This window comes from Silene latifolia, chromosome X (genome assembly GCF_048544455.1).
Source record: "Silene latifolia isolate original U9 population chromosome X, ASM4854445v1, whole genome shotgun sequence".
Lineage (NCBI taxonomy): Eukaryota > Viridiplantae > Streptophyta > Magnoliopsida > Caryophyllales > Caryophyllaceae > Silene > Silene latifolia.
The window spans coordinates 320,369,659-320,389,440 of NC_133537.1; the positions used below are offsets into that span (position 1 = coordinate 320,369,659).

Here is a 19,782-nt window from a genome sequence, read left to right on the forward strand (position 1 = left end):
TCATTTGAATAGTAAAAGTAATAATATTATCAACGAGATTAGTGAGAGTGGTAGAAACAACAACGGGAGTAGTGAAATAATCAATATTAATGCGGCAATAGTGAAAGTACCAAGAATTACGGCGGGAGTAGTGAAATTATCAATATTAATGCGGCAATAGTGACAGTAACAATAATTACGGCGGGAGTAGTGAAAGTAACAATGATTACGGGCAAGTAGTGAATGTTATTATTGTTTCATTAATAAGAGCAAAATATTAATAGCGGGAGTAGTGAATTTGTCTCAAAATTTATTTCATCGTAATTTTAGGATATGTTATAAAAAATATATTAATGATAAATTTATGGGTTATGCAACTTTAAGTAATTTTATTTAATGAAAAAAAATTAATGGTAAATAAAGGTAGCCCGGGCGAAGCCGGGCACCAATACTAGTAGTTATATGATAGTAATCACTCATTTGAATAATAAAAGTAACAATATTATCAGCGAGATTAGTGAAAGTGGTAGAAACAACGGGAGTAGTGAAATAATCAATATTATTACGGCAATAGTAAAAGTAACAATTATTACGGCCGGAGTTGTGAAATTATCAATATTAACGCGGCAGTAGTGACAGTAACAATAACTACGGCGGGAGTAGTGAAAGTAACAATGATTACGGGCAAGTAGTGAAATGTTATTACTATTATTTCATTAATAAGAGTAAAATATTAATAGCGGGAGTAGTGAATTTGTCTCAGAATTTATTTAATCGTAATTTTAGGATATGCCATAGAAAAATATATTAATGATAAATTTATGGGTTATGCAACTTTAAGAATTTTATTTAATGAAAAAAAAATTGATGGTGAGTAAAGGTAGCCCGGGCGAAGCCGGGCACCAATACTAGTGCTTTATAAGGTAGTAATTTTTGAAACTTTTTTTTATAAGGTAGTAAGTTTAGAAAAGTGGTTTATATAAGGGTGTAATTATCAATTAACCCTAAAAATAATAGGTTTAAAATACATACAATAACGGGTATACTTAGGAAAGACATGTGACATGACAAGAGAGTCGTGAGACGAAAAGGGTCCGATACCAATCAGAATCGAGTTTCGAGAGAGATTATCGTTCGTATTATGGACCATCAACGTCCAACCCTAACAGGGGCGGACGCAGGATTTTGACATATGGGGGGCACAATTTTTTTTGTTAATAAACCGTATTTCATTTTATAAGGCACTTTATCCATGTTATAATTTAATTTGTATATAGTTTTAGAAAAATACAAAATTAATTAGCTAATGTTAGTTATATATCAAATTTTATTCTTTTACAAACGTAACAAATTTTATTTTTAAAAAAAATGTAATTTATAGCACTGAAAAATGCCTTTTTTAAAGATATATAGGACATTATAATTCAATATTAAGCAATGATTGGTAGTGACTCAAATGGTTGGAAGTTGGGACATTACATGGTACCTTGGAGGTCTGAGGTAGGGGTGTTAATGAGCCGAGCCGAGCCTGAGCTTGGCCTCGCTCGGCTTGTGCTTCATTAAGTAAAATTCGAGTTCGAGCCGATTTTGAACTTACCCGAGTTTGAAAAAATTGTGTCCGTTATCAAACTTGCGAGCTTTAATGCGAGCTCGAGCCAAACTTGCGCTCAACTCGAGCCTATATATATAATGGTTGAATTGTCGTTTTTTCTCTCTCGATATGTTCAATAACAAGGCTCGAAAGTTTTATATACAAATATGGGAAAATCAATAACACATTTTTGATATGTGTGATACAAAATCATGAAAAAATATTTTTATAAAATATGAGTAATATCTCATCTAATTACACAAGTTCGAGCTGCTCACGAATTTTTTGAGCCGAGCCAACGTTTGCTCGGCTTGACTCGTTAAGTTTTCGAGCCGAGTCTGAGCCCAAGCCGAGCTCACACGAGCCGAGTTCGAGTTGCTCGCGAGCTGTTTCGTCTCATTAACAGCCCTAGTCTGAGGACTGAGGTTTAACTCCTCTTGGAAACAAATTTTTGATAAAGAGACCTATTAGCGAGTAAACTATGGGCCAGTTGCCTAAGGGCCCAAAAACAATACAGCAAAACTTGTTAACAAAAATGCCGCTAGTAGTGGTCGAACCTAGGACGACAGACAACAACTTTAGAATTCCTACCAACTGTGCTACATCACCTAGAGCCCCACATGCATTTTTTCTTCACTAAAACATACTTCCTCCATTCTCATATGATGTACCCATTTTATTAAAATACTCTACTCATATATTCAACAAATGGGTACATCATATAAAAACGGAGGAAGTAACACAAAATCTCATTTGTGACGGCACATATCCGTCACTCTTGAGTGACGGATACCATTTTACCTCACAAAATACCCACTTTTCTCTCTCTGCAACACTATTTATGTGATCCCCTTTCTCCACTAACCCATTTTGTTACCATTTTAACTCACAAAATATCCGCCACAAATGGTAACCCGTCACAAGGGAGACCAATTGCATAACACAAAATTCTTAAATTCATGGTGGACAACAATTTTGGATTGACGGTTTCTTACTAAGTTATTGAGAGATCAATTTTATTCTACCTCTTTATGTATCTTTTTATGTCTTTATTATTATTGATTATGACTCAAAGTGTTTCTTTTAATTGCTAAATGTTTCATAATAATTGTACTCATTCATTCTAACATATATTATATCTATTTTTCTACATAGTACCTTTTTTACCATTTTTTCATCAGATTATAATTTATCTCCCAATAAGGAGTCGTTTGGTTGATCAAGGAACTTAATTTTCCTAGGAACTACAATTTCATGGGAATTAAGTTCCTGCATCCAATTCAGTTGAATTTGGCAAAAATGTTTGGTTGTTCATGTAGGAATTAAATTCCATGAGAACTTCCAATGACCAAGGGGGGAGTAGGTAAGCCAATTCCTACATCATGTAGGCATTGGAAGTTCCTGGGAACTTCTAATTCCTCCATTTTCCAAAAAATATGGCAACCAAACAACTCATGTTTTTTCAATTCATGGGATTTTCCAATTCCTGTATTTTTCACGTGTCAACCAAACAACCCCTAAGTTTATTTATAGAGAAACCATCTCTTGGGAGACTCACATTGCTCCACATTTTAGCACATGCGATTTTTTCGCGTTATTTATACTTTGGTTGATCTCTTACCAAAATAATATTTCGAATTTGGAAAAAACAGCATGAAAAGACTTTGGTTCTGTTTGTTACTCAGTAGATTATTATTAGAAGAATCGGCTTGGTCAAGCAGATTATGGTCCTGTTTGGCAAACAGTAGAAGCAGATTCATGATAGTGGAAAACGTTAGCAGAATACGGTTACTAGATTTCAATAGCAGGTTTGACTATCAAACAAATCAGCAGAATTAGAAAAATGGTGTTTGGTAAATAGCAGATATTAAGATAATTAAAATGATTTCATGAATAAAGTGAATATGCTAATGCAATATGCTGCTACTAGCAGCATATTCAAAAACAGTGGATTCTGACCAATATGCTATCAAAATACGCCGTTTACCAAACACATCAAAATAGTAGATTGCTTGGTCAAACTACTAATTACGCTGAAATCTACTAATTTCGCTCAATACACTGTTTACCAAACAGGGCCTATAAATGACATATTAGACCATCAGATTTGACTACTATATTTCAATTAGCAGATTTAGTATAATTGTTTGTAATTAGCAGGTTAAGGTTAATAGATTGTTGTATCTAGGTGTAAATGGTTGTCAGTTTTTTTTTTTTTTACAATCTACTAAAGTGAATATGCTGGGGTGAAAAGCATATTGTAAAACAGTAGATTGCAGCGCTCCAATCTACTGTTTCAATATGTCATTTGCCAAACATGTAAATTAGTCGATTAGTGAGTCAAAAATGCTAAAAGTTTGGAATATGCTGAAAATTTACCGTTTACCTAACAGGCAAGCACCTCCTTTCTTGAACAATTTCGGACGATTAGAATTTGGAAATAATATCAAAGATTAAGGTGGTGTTTGGCCAAGCTTTAAAACTGCTTTTGCAATTGAAAAATTAGAAACTAGGCCAAACACTATAAATTAGGGAGGATTAAAAGTGTTTTTAAAAAGGTAAAAGTTGATAATTAACCCCTAAAATGAGAAGTAGGAAATTGTTACTTCTACTTTTACTTTTCACTCTAGTGTCTAAAAACCAAAAAAGTAGTTAGACCAAACACAAATATTTATTAAAAAAAAATATTTGTACAAAAGTTTGGCCAAACAACCGAAAATTTTCCATAAAATAACTTTTGAATAAACTCATTTTAAAATGAAAAAGCTATTTTACCTAATCAAGGTCAAACAACACCTAATTATTGTATTTGAAAGCAAGCTAAGATTTGTTTACATCCAAAAAAAAATTCACTATTTTTATATTTCTAACACGTGCCCTAAGGACACACGTTAATAAGCTCTTATCCATCTAATATCCACCCATAATTAATTCTTTGTAGTTATTTTTGGAAGATTCTTAAAACTTTACATAATTAACTCATATTTCTCTCACCAATTAATTACCTCTTTTATTCTTAATTTCTTTTCTTCTCTTATACGTAAACTAGTATAGAGCCCGTGCGAATGCACGGTATTTTAGAATGTCATGTGGAGAGAACTTAACAATTAGAGCTAATAATAATAATAATAATATATAAATGAACTTTGAATTTTATTTGTAATTATCTACAATTGTTAATGTGTAAAAATACTAAGAATTAAAATAGAAAGAATTTTACATTTTTACTCGAAATAAGTTTATGATTAAAAAAAGAAGATTGTTAGTTTAATTACAAAAACTTATGCTTATTTTTACGCATTTGAAGCATATAACTAATTTTTTAATTTTTGTTACAATATACGGAGTAACAATTTAAACGGAGTAAAAAATTTAAAGAATAAAAAGGTGAAAAGCACGCACTGATTTTAATAATATGAGTAAGATCTGCATATGTTTTAAATAGAAAATTTACGACATTTAAAATACATATATTTGACTAATGAGATAATAATGAATAAAAAAATAATTTTTGCCCAACTATAGTTGCGGTGTTTGATAAGATACTTTGACACATAAAGACCATATATTAAGTCCAATACATATCTAGATAAAGTTAGGCCCAATTTCTAGTAAAAAAACATTTAGGCGGGAAAATTTTCAGTTTTCTTATTCTTTTAGTTTAAGGGGATGAATCTTCATCTCCATTAAACAAAAAATGTTCATTCCCTTCTTCTTAGTTTTGCTATGGGTGGTTAAAAAGGCTATATGGGATAGGGCTTACAGCCAGGGGCGAAGCCACCTAGTAGCAAGGGGTGGCGGTCGCTACCCCAAACTTTAAAAAATTGGTTTAGAATACGGATTTTTGCTACCCCAAATATTGTTGAATAGCTGATAAGTAAATGTTATCTCATTAAGTGTATAATAGACATTGTGGTTCAATGGTAAAGGCTTTGGTTTCCAAACTAGCGCCCTGGGTTCAAATCCCACTAGACCAATGCATAGTAGGAAGGGCATAAGCATTCAATAAAATGATGTAAGGATAGTGTGTTAAAACGACTTCTCTGTCCAATCACGAATTGTGAAGTCGGCTTTGTCGAGGAGTGTCGTTGGATCTTGTTTTTTTTTTTTTTTGCTACGACTAACTATGAATATTGGGAAAGTGACTAATTACAGGAAAGAATTGAGAGGAAATAAAATGTAAATAAGGTAATTTGTTAAAAGTTGCTTAAACTAACTATAAATAATTAATTATGGGTGAAAACAATATGGATAAGGAATTATTAACGTGTGCCCTTAGGGCACGCGTTAGAAAAACCGGTGGAATTTGCAACCAAATTTGCTGAACATAAGGTAAAATATAAGTTGACATCATCCCGTTGCGAACTTATAATAATTAGAACTCATCTATGACAGGATAAGAACAGTCGAGAGTGATGGGACAAACACTCTCGTCCCTAAGAAGCCTCATAAATCCATTCTCACCCCATGTATTACCCCACGAATTCTTAATCAACCAATAATCCTTCCCCGATGCATTATCTCTGCCATATCCAATAGCCGTCACAGCATGGTTTAAATCAGTCCCGCACCCTCCATCATAAACTCCGCCAGAGTAGTATTTGAATCCTTCTGCATGGGAATCAATACTAACCGATATAGGTTGCACGTTCAAGGCTTGCATTAGCAAATTTGCGCCATTTGGAAAATCTGAATAGCCCGAGATAAAGACTACATTGGAGTCGGTCCTGCATTTGCCTGTCCTGCCAATGTAAGGGTACGCTTGTTCTGTGGATAAGCCGTTGACACGGATATAATTATATGCCTCTCTCATGTCCCCTGGACGACCACAACCGTCAGTGTGAACGCAGTCAACGAGTTCTTGTTCCGAGAATGAGAGTAGTTGTCCGGTTGTGATTTTGTATATTCCTTCTACTGCCGCAATGGCTGAGAATGCCCAACAAGACCCTAAAAAATAATCACGAGGCGTAAAAAACATTAATAAACAATTGATTGAGTCAAGAATATTATCTTTATTAATTTAGAAGACAATACTGAATGCAGGACGCGCCACGTCATTTGTACAAATTTTTTTTTTATTATTATTTTTTTTTGGAAATTCAGGTTATGATAGGACCCGTTGGTGTGCAAAGAATTAATTTCTTCAAATCGTCCACCTATACAAATATGCGACAATTTCCGTCTTAGCAAAAATACTACTATAAAATAATTTTACATTTGGAATAAATGAAATTAATTTAGACAAACTAGATAATTACAATAGAAATGGAAAAAAAAATGTCATCCAAAAATATTAATACCGGCTCAAATGCATACCCCTGCAATTTAATCGCTGATTTAGACTAACTAGATAATTACAATAGAAATGCAAAAAAAAAAAAATGCATCCAAAAACATTAATACCGGCCCAAATACATACCCGTGCAATTTTGCACAGGTTTAAAACTAGTAATAAGTTTAATTTAAAACAAGTTAATTTAATAACTAGTTTTAGCCATGCCCACTTATATGGTTATATTTGGACCTGTATTAATAAACATACCCTCATAAAGAATAAAAAAGATAAAACAATAATTAGGAAAAGATAAAACAATAATTAGGAAGGAGGGAGTATCTTTGTGTAAAAACGTTTTATACATAACTTGCTTGTCGATAACTTCATGATAGACTGTTAGACGAAGGCAAACTTTACTGATGAAAAACAATGCAAACTATATAGTTCATGAATTATGGAATACTTTTACGCACCAAAAAAAAAATGAATTATGGAATACTCCGTATACTATAGACATATACGGAGTATATATATAAAACACATGTCAATATAGTCCAATATATTATTGTTTACTTACCGCAATCTGCTTGCTGTTTTACGGGTGTGACCGCGCCCTGTAGTCTCCAATCAATTGATTTCTTCAAAACCATATTATCGTTGTCAAATAATGTAGACTTAATCGCGCTAGATGACTTGTTATGTGCCTTGTAACCCGTATAAGTTGCTTGAAACTCTTCTATGGTCATGTCCGTAAATGCATTTGGTCCTCGTGTGTATGACTTATTAGCCACTCCATCGTTATTAAATTTTTCTATACTTTTCATATTTTCTTCGAATATGCGAAAACGCTTTTCTTTCTCGGTTATACTTTTATACTCACGACCATGGTGAGCAATCCATTGCTCGAACTTGTCCATCATGGTCATCGACGAGACATTATTAGGTTCAAGAGGGCGAGAAATTGCACATGAACAAAAGAACAAGGCAAAGATTAAAAATCGGAAAATTTTGTGTGAGGAAAACATGATATCGATCAATTTCAAAACTACCGTATTAGAGAATTAGAATAACATGTTGTTAATCATGCCATTCGACAATGGCTTTTATAAGGCAAGCCTTACCATAACATTCAGTTTTCTTATGGAAATATTTCACTTTAAAATTCAATTTTTTTGAAAAATTTAATCAAATCTCCTAAAATAAAAACAGTGAATTTTTTTTGGAAGTAAGCATATTAATCTTGCTTTCAAATACAATACTTAATCTTTGATATTATTTCCAAACTCCAATCGACCTAAATTGTTCAAGGAAATCTTTTAATGCCATTTGTTCCAAATTCGAAATATTACTTTGGTAAGAGATCAACAAAATTGTTTTTTTACACTTAACATTAGATGTGGTTTTGAATATCGATTGAGCAGTATTATTGTTCCTAAATTGTTTGCATGGTTTGACAATTTCGTGTAATCGTTGTTCAATAAATAAGGGGTTGTGTGTCTTGCGTGTAGACCTGGCAAGGTAAATAAACCCCTTAGACAGTCGATAGAGAGCAGCAAATGAGCGACTGTAATCATTAGATGTGGTTTTGAATATCGACTGTCTAAGGGGTTGTTCAATAAAAGGTCTTACCCGATTGACCTGCTTACCATGTCTAGGTGTGTATTTGGAATGTTTCATTGTTTCAATACGATTAAGCTTAATTTAAGTTCTATTGGGCCATTTCTTATTTGGCCCAATGCATGCTTAAAATTGGATGTTGATGGTCCATAATAGTATAGGACTCTCATTTCGATTCTGATTAGTCGGAGCCTTTGTCCGGATTGATAGTTATCAGTTAATCAGTTAATCAGTTATCAGTTAACATAATAAAGTGATTAGTGCATTTGGGGTGATGTCACTTGCATGTGTAACGTATATAAGGCTAACTTTCTCCTCCCTCCGACTTGGTTTGCGGATCTGAGTTTAGGGCTTTTATCGATTGATCGCTCCTCCTTATGTTTATCTGAGGTGTATTCTAATCCCGTCCTTTCTTTATTTGTTTTTACTAGTAATCTCAGATTCTAATTTATTATTGTTTGATCAACATGCTGCAATTCTCAATTTCTGACAAGAATTTTTCAAAAAAATTGCCCTTTCTCAAAGAAATTATACGTGGTCCTGCAGCCCGTTGATGGCCGTTTTCTAATTGGGACTTTTGATTTGCTCCTGGAAGTGTCTCGAACCTGCAATTTACTATTTCTACTTTCTTTCAATCAGTCCCGGTACTGTTTATTTAAAAAATAGGTACTGGTTTGGCTTCTATTAATCGGGACTTTTGATTTCTACCATTCATATCTTCTGGATGAGTGTTGCTTTTTTTCCTTCTCACAAAGAGTATCCAATTATTGTTATGTTTGGTCGTCGGTCGGAGGTTTTCTTTGTGTGCTGGTATGTGATATCTTTCTTCTCCCATGTTCAAGTCCCTGAGTCGGTGGTTTGCTTGTGTCGGTGGTATGGGGATGGATTGGTCGTAGTAGTCTTTTCTTTCCATGGATTACCAATTTATCCTTTTCAATCTTTGTGATTTAATTATGTCTAATGATAATGGTGTTGAAGATGATGTTTTTGGTAAGTGGATCATGGAATTGGGGGAAGGGGGGGCATCCATTCCCGCTGTTAATCTGCTAAAAGATAGGGGTAATGCCCTCTTTAAGGAAGGTAATATAACTTCAGCTGGCCTTCACTACATGTTAGCTCTCAAGTTTCTATGTTTTCTTGACCTTCCACCATTATCCGACCAGCCTATAGCTTCCTCCCTTGCCTTCTCCACTATCCTAAATTTAGCTTTTTGTGAGCTCAAGCTTTAGAATTACACAGGATTTATTGTACTGCACCTTCGTCTTAACTTTTGAACCATCTAATGTTAAAGCTCTATATCGTAGAGGCTTAGCCTCCAAGCATTTGAATTCTTTAACTAAAGATCTTGAAGACTTCGAGTCTGCTTTGAAAATTGACCCGAGCAATAAGGATTTCAACCGCGAGCTCCTTTCTTTGGTTGACCAATTAGCCATCAATCTTAATGGAAAACGGGTCGCTTTACAATTTGACCCCTTGGCCATAAATAAGAGAGGTAAGAGTCATGTTTCTAGTCCTGAAGTTGTCGATGAATTTGTTCCTTGTGTGGTGGAAGATTATTCATGCAAGTTAAATAATTCGCCAACCGCTGCTTTCGATGGTGATCACGTTGATTTGGTTACTAGTTCTGAGGTGATGGATTGTGCGCCTGATAATTGCCCGTTGTTGTCAGTTGACGCCAAAGGTAGTAATAAAGCTAAAGGTAGTAATGATAGTGCTCCTTCCTTTATTTCTCCTTCCATTGCTTCTCCTTCAGAGCAATCCCATATAGTGTTCACCAACAAAAAGCACCCCCACAAGAAGCTACTGTTGGAATAAGTGTCCTCCGACAATAATGCGATCACAACTGTCGATCATGATGATCACATGTTTAAATCTCATTTTAAGAATACATGTGGGATGTAATATTTTGATCAATGGTCCACACATATCGGTAATGATTGGTCGACTAGAGTTTGACATTAATGTCGTACGACGGTGGTGATCAGTTGATCCCCTTAGGTCATACCTATAGGGAAATACTCTTAATTGATTATTTAATTAATCGTATGCCGATACGAGTTAATTAAATTGCTTAAAATTGACGGATGATTTTTTGAGTAAGATTAATGTGTCTTATTATAATTCGATTAAATTGGATACGGTCTAAGTAATCGAATTGTTTTATTACTTAGATAAAATTATTGTTTACGAAACAATTGAAATTGATACAGAATGAATAATTTATTATAAATACAAGTTGTTGTAATTTATAATTTGATAAACCATTTTGGTACAAGTAATCACGAATTACTAGTTAATTTTTTATGTGACATATTTTATTAATATGTTGATTTTTAATATGTTAAAAAAATACATTGCATTGTGACATGTCATGTAACATGTCACATGTGACAAAATTGACAAATGACAAAATAAAATGGACTACCCATTTTATTTAAGTGTGCCGAAAATGGAGGGAGTATAAGGTTTATATTGTGTTTTTATTTTAAGTGGAAAACATGATGATTAAGCCTAATGACTAGCCTTGCATGCCTAGTCTCACCTTGAGAAGAACAAGCTCATGCATTGGCTCCTCTCTCCCTTGCCAACCGGTTTTCTAGAGGTGAAAAAGCCAAGGGTTTTTCTCTCTATCATTCACTACTTACAATATATTTTTCTAGTGTAAGAAAAATACCCTATTCTCTATCTTGTGAAGAATTTTTAGAGAAATAAAAACCTCACTAAATTCTTCCTCTCTTGACCGAAAATTACAAGAGAACAAAATTAATATTTTGTGTCATATTTTAAGTAAAACTTATATTTTTACTAGTTCATAAATATATAAGTTATTAAGAGATTTCTTTGGGTATATGCTTTTGGGAGAGGTTCTAATTTGAACCTTGTTCATCCATTTTAAGGAAAGCTCAAGAACTAACAAATAGGTGATTTTGTTGGTGCCCTTTAATCCGAAATCACATAGTAAGATTGATGATTTCTTCTCTTATCTTGTTTTTGTTTGCATGTATAAGATCTAGCATTTATTTTATGACTAAATAAATTATTACATATATGAATATGTAAATTAATGAGATTAATGAATTCCAACAGCTACAACTCTCGGCCCATGCCTACAATAACTTAATGCTCAGGGAAAATGTAGAGTTTTATCACCCTAGATAATCCGGGGCAGTCTTGAGGGTTCGCCCTCTCACTCACAAAACTTCTATTCAGCCGGGGACTCTCCATGACGATATGTCATGGGATGCAGCTGTTCCCACTTCAGTTCTTTTGCCGGAACTAAGCCAGTCAATGGAGACAACAGTTCCCATCTTTGGTCCTCTGTAAGAGGAGGTTTGTCATCTGAAATCTCACTCTCTTTCTGAGGAAGAAGAGTTGGCTCAAGAGGAATGCTTTGTCCGAACAGATAAGAAGAAATGCCTTTCTTCAGACTCTTCTTATGCTAGTAAAATCTCTATTGTCCAGTTCAAATTTGAGGCAGTTAGGATGAATTCGGGTGCGCAAGTCTGTCATAAAGACAACCATTCCATTGTTCATCGTCAAGTGGCTCGACCCACCATTAATTTGAAGAAAAGAATTTCAGTTTCTGTCACCCGTTTATCTTCTTTTTTTAGGTACACCAAGACTTCTACTGTTGTAAAGAAGACCAAAAGGTGCGAAGAATACCCGATTCAGTTCGATGATTACTTCCCACCATTCAAGAAATGTCGTCTAGTTGGTTCTCTTTGGTCTAGCTCCGCGTTTAGTTTAAGTAATTGGATGTCGTGTAGTTTAGAGATTTTTCGTGCCAACCCATTTGAAAATGAGTAATATGTAACTAATTGTTATGTCGACTTTCTTTTATTTATATCAGTTTATCGTTGTCAAAAAAAAAAAAAAATCCCGTGTATTAATAGGTTCACATTAACAAAATCGTACTTCCTCCATTCAACTTCACTCTATCACTTTTAATTTTTTACACTATTCACAAAGAAACATTTAATTTTAATTTTCTCTCAATATATAAGTGAAAATATATTCATGTAGGATCTTGTTTGATTCGTTTTTACGAGTACATTAAAAATATCTAACTTTTATAATTTTTGCAAATACATAGCTAAGAATATTTAGCGCTTAAAATACGCGTTGACAAACATGATAAAGTAAAGTGGTAGAGTGGAGTTGAATGAAGGAAGTATCAACTATTTTTAATGTACTTGTAAAGACGAATCAAACGAGATCCACATGAAATATATTCACCTACGTATCGAGAGAAAATTGAAATTGAATACTCACTTGTGAATAGTGTACAAAAACAAAATTGGTAAAATGGAGTTGAATGGAGAAAGTATTATCCATGCACCTCTTTTAGAGAAGGATCGATATATAGGGGTGGGCAAAATTTTGTCCGGACTGGAAAATGAATTGGTTCGGACCGGAATTTATTGAGCCAGAATCGAAATTAAAAATTTGGGTTCGATAGGTCCAACATTTTTTAAGATTTTGGTTCAGCCTGGTCCGGTCTGAGACCGGTTTTTCTCGGTGCAGACCAATTTAAGACGGAAATTTTTATTTTAGAGTTGACTTATTATTTTAGTTATAAGGTGATTAAGGTCATCCACAACAATAAAAACATTTATGCCTAAACATGATATTTTTTCACTTATTACTACACAGCAATAACATTTTTTTTTTATCAAAATATGACTTTTTGTAGCTCTCATCCAAATATAATGTGTTTCACAAAAAGTCATCTTTTGATATAAACTTTTAGTTGTTGCGGGGTGATAAATGTAAACATATCAACTTGAAAAATTAGAAGTAGAACTTTTTGTTATTGTAGATGCTTGAGGATGAGAATTGTTGGTTTTTGTGCATATTTTATTGTCTCTATTGGGCCCAAATCCATAAGTTGTTAAAGTGGATTGATTAAGAACCCACAAATAACAACAAAAACATATTGTAAATCTTTCGAAAATACTAAAATAATACTATCCATGTGGGTAGATAAGACAGAACAGTTTGCTACTCCTAAACAATCTGCATTTGTCTTATTTATCCAGGGTAATATGATTATATTTCAAGAAAGTTATATCCAGATTTTGGAGATATGATTATATTTCAAGAAAGTTACTATGGTTGTTTTTTAGCAAAATTATAATATTTCGAATTCGGAGAAGAACAACATGAATTCCTTGAAACAATTTCGGATGATTGGAATTATTTGGAAACAATATCAAAGATTTTATTGTAAAAGAGGAAGATTTGGTTGATTATTATCAAAATAATTATATTTTTTTTTAAAGAATTATAAAGATTTTTGATTTACATGAGTAAGAAAACTGAATATTAGAAAAACCCGTCTTTATAAAGGCCATTGTTGCATAGCAAGATAAGCGACGTGTTATTTTAAATTCATTCCAATCTACCTAGTATAAAAGCTAGGTTCTTTAAAGGCTTCTGATTGGCCGATAAAATTCATAAAATTGATTTTGTATGGGTCCCCCCATGTTTTACCTCTCATTTAATTACACTCTCTCCTCTCTAATAAATTTCTACTCTATTCTTATTCAATTGTCAATGCTTAATTACTCAATTCAATAATTAGTGATAATAATTGTAAACCAGTTATCATTCTCCAACCCACTTTAAATAATCATCTTGACTTTTAATTTCAACAAGTCAACTGTTACATAAAAAAAAATAGTTTCATGTTTAAAGAAAATGATGTTTAAAAAAGAAGTACGGAGTATAGTAAATAAATATAAATTCCTTAAAAAATAATATCTTGATAAAAAAAATACCAGCTATCTAAAAATATTATGTCTATAATTGTTTTGCAGAAATAAATCTAATCATTGGGAATACATCGACCTATTTAAAAAAATTAAATCACCATAATAATTATAATTATACTACTGAATCTTTTAAAAACTGTATATTTGAAGGTTTTCGTAAAAAATATTGATAAATCTTTTAAAATGAAAAAAAATACGAGTAACAATTAATGTAGAAGTGGAGATTTTCGGAGAAAAAAGCAAAAAAAAATTATTTACGAATAATCCTCTAAAAGAAACATAAAAAAACACTTTAATGAATATATTAAAATATAATAAATATGAAATAGTCAAATAAGAAGCATATTAGATCTGAAAAAATCTTGGAAAAAACATATTGACAAAATTTTAAAAATCGAAAAAAAATATGTACTTTGAAATGGACCAAGCGAATAAAAGAACCCAGAGTATAATTTTTGGATCATACTTACATGAATTTCTTCTACTTATACTCTCAATTAACTCCAATATTGACATTAAATTTATTAAATTTGAATCTAAAAGGCATTAAAGATTAAAGAATATGTATATTGATGTAAATTGTCGATAGGCGGAAAATTAGAGGAAAATTTATCTTTATTTTTTCTGTTAGGGTGGAGACCCGGTAGAGATCAGAATAAGAGGTGAAAAGTGTAAAGGTGATACTTGAGAATGGGTAGGATCACAAAAGGAGAAAGATGATAATGAACAAAGATTGGTTTAAATGAGCTTAAAAATATAAGAGGTGACTGATGAGGAGTGCAACGGAACTTTAAGATAGGGGTAGAGAGCCACATGAAATGGGACGAGGGGGTAAAATGAGTGAGGAGGTGGTTGGGTATGGTTAATTAATTAAAACATATTTTTGGTTATGTATAATTTGTTTAGCTTTTAAGTTTTGGTAGGTTTATCCGTTTATATGTCAAAATCGGAATTTATAGGTAGGTAATACAGACTTACGGAGTACGTAGTAGTGAATAATAGAGCGTACGATAGTAGTGAATAATATGGGATATGGTAGTTTTTGTGAAGCGGTTTTGCCGATAAGACGATTTTATTGTCTAAAAATATAAATTATTTATTAGCATTAAATAAAAAGTTTTCTAATAAAAATAGACCGTTTTACAGTATGATGTCATACTATTCTATAATTTGTGTAAGGGCATATTTGTCATTTTGTGAAGTTATTTACCTGATATAGAAATAGATAACGAATGAATAATATAACTTAAAATAAAAACAGATTACAAATGATTCGGCCGGAGGGAATAATAGTTTTGAACTAATATTTTAGTCATATGTGCATTTAAATAACTGAAAATGTCGACCCAATTACAATTTAGACTCATCAGGATTGTTGATCTAAATATTATAGGAGTATAATTTATAGATGTACATTTAATTTATTTTAACATGTCGAGATAATATATAGTTATTTTCACTTCCGTCGGCCCTCCATATAAGGTTTTTCTTTGTTCTTTATATTAGTTTAAATGTATTAAAATCATGTTATATTCAGTAGATACTTTTAACCAATTTAATTGATCATGAATTTAAAATTCATTTAAAAACATATACTTATATTTTGTTTTTATCTTTGCCGCTGGCAAAAAAAAAAAACCTATATTTTGCTTGAATATATTCTCATCGCTGTTTGTTTTGCGATGTCAATAAACAAAGTTAAGGATAATCATACTCATTTAAGTGCTCTTATATACAATGATAAATTGATAATGCATGTTATTAATTACGACCCGTGCATTTTCTGCACGGGTTTAAAACTAGTACGGAGGATAACACTAGGTTGCATTGTTTTGAAAGAGATTGATATCATGTTTTCCACACATAAAATTTTCCAATTTTTTTCCTTTGCTTTGTTCCTTTGTTCTTCTGCGATTTCTCGTACTCTCGAACCCGTCTCGTCATCCATGACCATGATGGACAAGTTTGAGCAATGGATTACTCGCCACGGTCGTGAGTATAAAAGTGTAACCGAGAAAGAAATGCGTTTTCGCATATTCGAACAAAATATGAAAAGTATAGAGCAATTTAATAACGGTGGAACGGCTAATAAGTCGTACACACGAGGACCAAATGCGTTTACGGACATGACCAATAGAAGAGTTTCAGGCAACTTATACCGGTTACAAGGCACATAACAAATCATCTAGCACGATTAAGTCTACATTATTTGACAACGATAATATGGTTTTGAAACCATCAATCGATTGGAGACTACAGGGCGCGGTCACACCCGTAAAACAGCAAGCAGATTGTGGTAGGTAATCAAAGATCATGACGTGTTTTATTTATCCTTCTATTTTTAACTAGTTTAGATCTCATGGAATTGCATGTTATTTTAAAGGGAAAATATATTAAAAGTAAAATAAATAAAAAAATAATATTGCATTTTTACGTTAAACATGTTAATTTATATAAGATGGAACAATGAAAAAGAGTGAAGTTGACACTTACATTTATATTTATCGATTGGTGTTTTACTTTAATTAAACTCTTAGGGTTTAAGGGAAATAATTATTTGAATAAAATACTTTAGGAATTTTTTTTATGTTTCTCTATTTTTCAATTTTTGCTCCATACTTGAGAGTGTCATGGTCTCAAATATTATTTAGTTTTTTTTTTTGGATTTTTAATTACTAAATTAGTGTTACCCATTCAAGTGTCTCACATAGAATAATTTAATTTTTATTTGTTTTCTTATTAAAATAACACCCGTATATATTCATTTGTTTCCTTTTTTTTTTTGTAAGTATTAGTAGATTTAGAGGGAAAACTTCTGGATAGACTTAGGCCCTGTTTGGTAAACAGCGGATTAATTTCAGCATAAGCAGATTGCAAAAGCAGATTATAAATGGCAGATTTTATCAGAAGGTTTGACTAGCATATTATAATTAGCAAAATTAATTTGAGTGTTTGGTAATTGGCAGATTACGATTAGTAGATTGTTACTTTTCTTTGTAAAATGGAGAAAAATTTCCTATTTTACAATATGCTAACCAATATGCTGGGGTAAGCAACATATTGTAAAACAGCATATTGACCCCAAATATGCTGTTTCAATATGCTGTTTACTAAACACTAAAATTAGCATATTGATTGGCCAAACATGCTAAAATCCTTGAATATGCTAAAAATTGGCCAATATGCTGTTTACCAAACATCGCCTATTCTCTTAGTATAAGGGAAAAGTATAAGGGGGATGGTCTCTCAATAACTTAATAAAAGACCGTATCTTACAAGTTTTCATAATTAATTAATCTTAGTAAAGTTTACAATTGAGGGTCTTTCACGTATGTAGAGGTGAACAAAAAGTTGTCCGGACCGGCAAACCGGACCGACCCGGACCGGCCGGTCCGGTCCGGTCCAGACCGGATACATACCGGTCCGGTCTCCGGGTCCCAAAAAATATGGTGACCGGTCTCCCGGTCCGGTCCGGTCCGGTCCACATTAAAAAATAAAACTAAATTTGCCTTATAAATTAGTACCTGTCCGGTCCAAACCCGGAAAAAACCGGACCTAAAGGGTTCCGGTCCGGTCCGGTCCGGGTCCCCTTATAACCGGTCCGGTCCGCGGTCTTGGGATATGTGGTTATCCGGTCCGGTCCGGTCCGGTCCGGTCCGGTCCGGTTTTGGACCGGTGAACACCCCTACACGTATGTACCTTACAAGTTTTCTTGTTATTCACGGATTCAGAGTTTACAATTTAGAGTTTTTATTTACGGAAAATGCACGTGGTGCCCTTGAAGTTTCGATTTTTGCCCGAAATACCCAATTTTTTGTTACGGAAAACTTCAAGAGGCTATAACACATGTCTATGAGTTCAGAAAGTGTAATTTTTTTATTTCAAATCGATTATCTTTCCGAGAACTACGATTTGAAAAAAAAATTGTCGTTTTTGGATCTCGTGGGTAGAAGTTTTTGTACGTCAAAGTTTATTTTACCAAACAAACTTTGAGTGATCTTATCTCTTGGTCACGAATTCCAAACTCGACAATTTTTTTTCAAGTCGTAATTCTCGAAAAGATAATCAATTTGGAAAAAAAAATCGTTCTTTCTGATGTCGTAAACACGAGTTATAGCCTCTTGAAGTTTTTCGGATAAAAAACTTGGGTATTTCGTGCAAAACATTAAAGTTCAGGGCACCGCGTACATTTTCCGTTTTTATTTATGTTAAGAACGTATTTCGTAAGAATCAATTGTTTATTAATGTTTCTTACGCCCTGTGATTTTTTTTATAGGGTCTTGTTGGGCATTCTCAACCGTTGCGGCGGTAGAAGGGCTACACAAAATCGAAACTGGAAAACTGGTTTCATTCTCGGAACAAGAACTCGTCGACTGTCTTCACCCTGACGGTTGTGGTCGTCCCGGGAACATGAAATACGCATATAATTATATCGCTGAGAACGGCATATTCACGGAAACAAGCGTACCCATACATTGGCAAGACAGGCAAATGCAGAACCGACCGCAACTTATTTAAAATCTCAGGCTTCTCAGATTTTCCAAGTGGCGAAAATTTGCTAATGCAAGCCTTGAACGTGCAGCCTATATCGGTGGGTATTGAGTCCCATGCGAACGGATTCAACCATTACTCTGGCGGAATATATGATGGAGGATGCGGGACTAATTTAAATCATGCCGTGACAGCGATTGGACATGGCAGAGATGCTGCATCGGGGAAGAATTATTGGTTGATTAAGAATTCGTGGGGTGCATCATGGGGTGAAAATGGATATATGAGGCTTCTTAGAGACGAGAGAGTTTGTCCCCTCACTCTCGACTGTTCTTACCCTGTCATCGAGTAGGTTATTATGCATGCATAATAAGATCGCGATGAGACCATATTCACTTATATGCAAAGCACACAGAATGACTTAATTTGAATCACATTTCACTACTTCAAATTTCATATTATATACGTTAAAATAAAGAATCAATAGTGAAAACTAAAATATAAATAGTGTATTTTTTTTCTAAGACCCGAAATTATTCAACCCACCTGACCAATATGACCCAACCAACATACTTAAAAAACGCCTGAAGCCGGAAATGACCAGACCCAACCTGAAATATTTGATAATGTGACGCACCTGAATTGACTTGACGATAGTCCATAACTTTATATGACTAACCCGTTTACCGAATCTACTGGTGAGATATAAAAATATATCCAAAATTGTTGGGGGACAAATACCTCTTTTGGTTACAAATTTTCACTTATTTTAAATTTGAGAAATAAATTTTTAGGGTACAAATATTTCTACTGAGTACTGATCCATTGTAAACAAAAATATGAAAGACTAAGAATTTTTTTCTTATAAGACGGTCTCACAATAACAGTACCAAGCTCGGACTAAAAGGGTCAGACCATCTGACACATATTGGGCCAATACAAGTATAGGCAATGCTTAGCTAGATAGTACGGACACTCCTCTTAATCGGCCTTGTTGGGTTCCTTATGATTGATGATAACATGCCCATTTGATGTGTGCTATCTTAGTTTACCTT

At 33.3% G+C, this 19,782-nt stretch overlaps 2 protein-coding genes across 2 annotated transcripts; one reads left to right on the forward strand and one right to left on the reverse strand.

The window, feature by feature from the left end:
• Positions 1–5,945: 5,945 nt before the first annotated feature.
• LOC141620661 (fruit bromelain-like) lies at positions 5,946–7,765 on the reverse strand. The gene is made up of 2 exons (XM_074437473.1): positions 7,423–7,765; positions 5,946–6,517 (listed from the first exon to the last, which is right to left on the reverse strand). The coding sequence occupies exons 1-2, from the start codon at positions 7,763–7,765 to the stop codon at positions 5,946–5,948; spliced, it is 915 nt and encodes a 304-aa protein (XP_074293574.1).
• A 3,928-nt stretch (positions 7,766–11,693) lies between these two features.
• LOC141620662 (cysteine proteinase COT44-like) lies at positions 11,694–19,079 on the forward strand. Its single transcript, XM_074437474.1, has 4 exons — positions 11,694–11,782; positions 12,074–12,210; positions 18,513–18,680; positions 18,763–19,079. The coding sequence occupies exons 1-4, from the start codon at positions 11,694–11,696 to the stop codon at positions 19,077–19,079; spliced, it is 711 nt and encodes a 236-aa protein (XP_074293575.1).
• Positions 19,080–19,782: the final 703 nt, after the last annotated feature.

Coding starts and splice junctions, on each gene's coding strand:
- LOC141620661 (XM_074437473.1), bottom strand. CDS start 7,765: ATGATGGACAAGTTCGAGCAATGGATTGCTCACCATGGTCGTGAGTAT. Junction 6,518..7,422: donor AAAACAGCAAGCAGATTGCG/GTAAGTAAACAA, acceptor ATTATTTTTTAG/GGTCTTGTTGGGCATTCTCA.
- LOC141620662 (XM_074437474.1), top strand. CDS start 11,694: ATGTCATGGGATGCAGCTGTTCCCACTTCAGTTCTTTTGCCGGAACTA. Junction 11,783..12,073: donor GTTCCCATCTTTGGTCCTCT/GTAAGAGGAGGT, acceptor TTCTTTTTTTAG/GTACACCAAGACTTCTACTG. Junction 18,681..18,762: donor TAATTATATCGCTGAGAACG/GCATATTCACGG, acceptor TTAAAATCTCAG/GCTTCTCAGATTTTCCAAGT.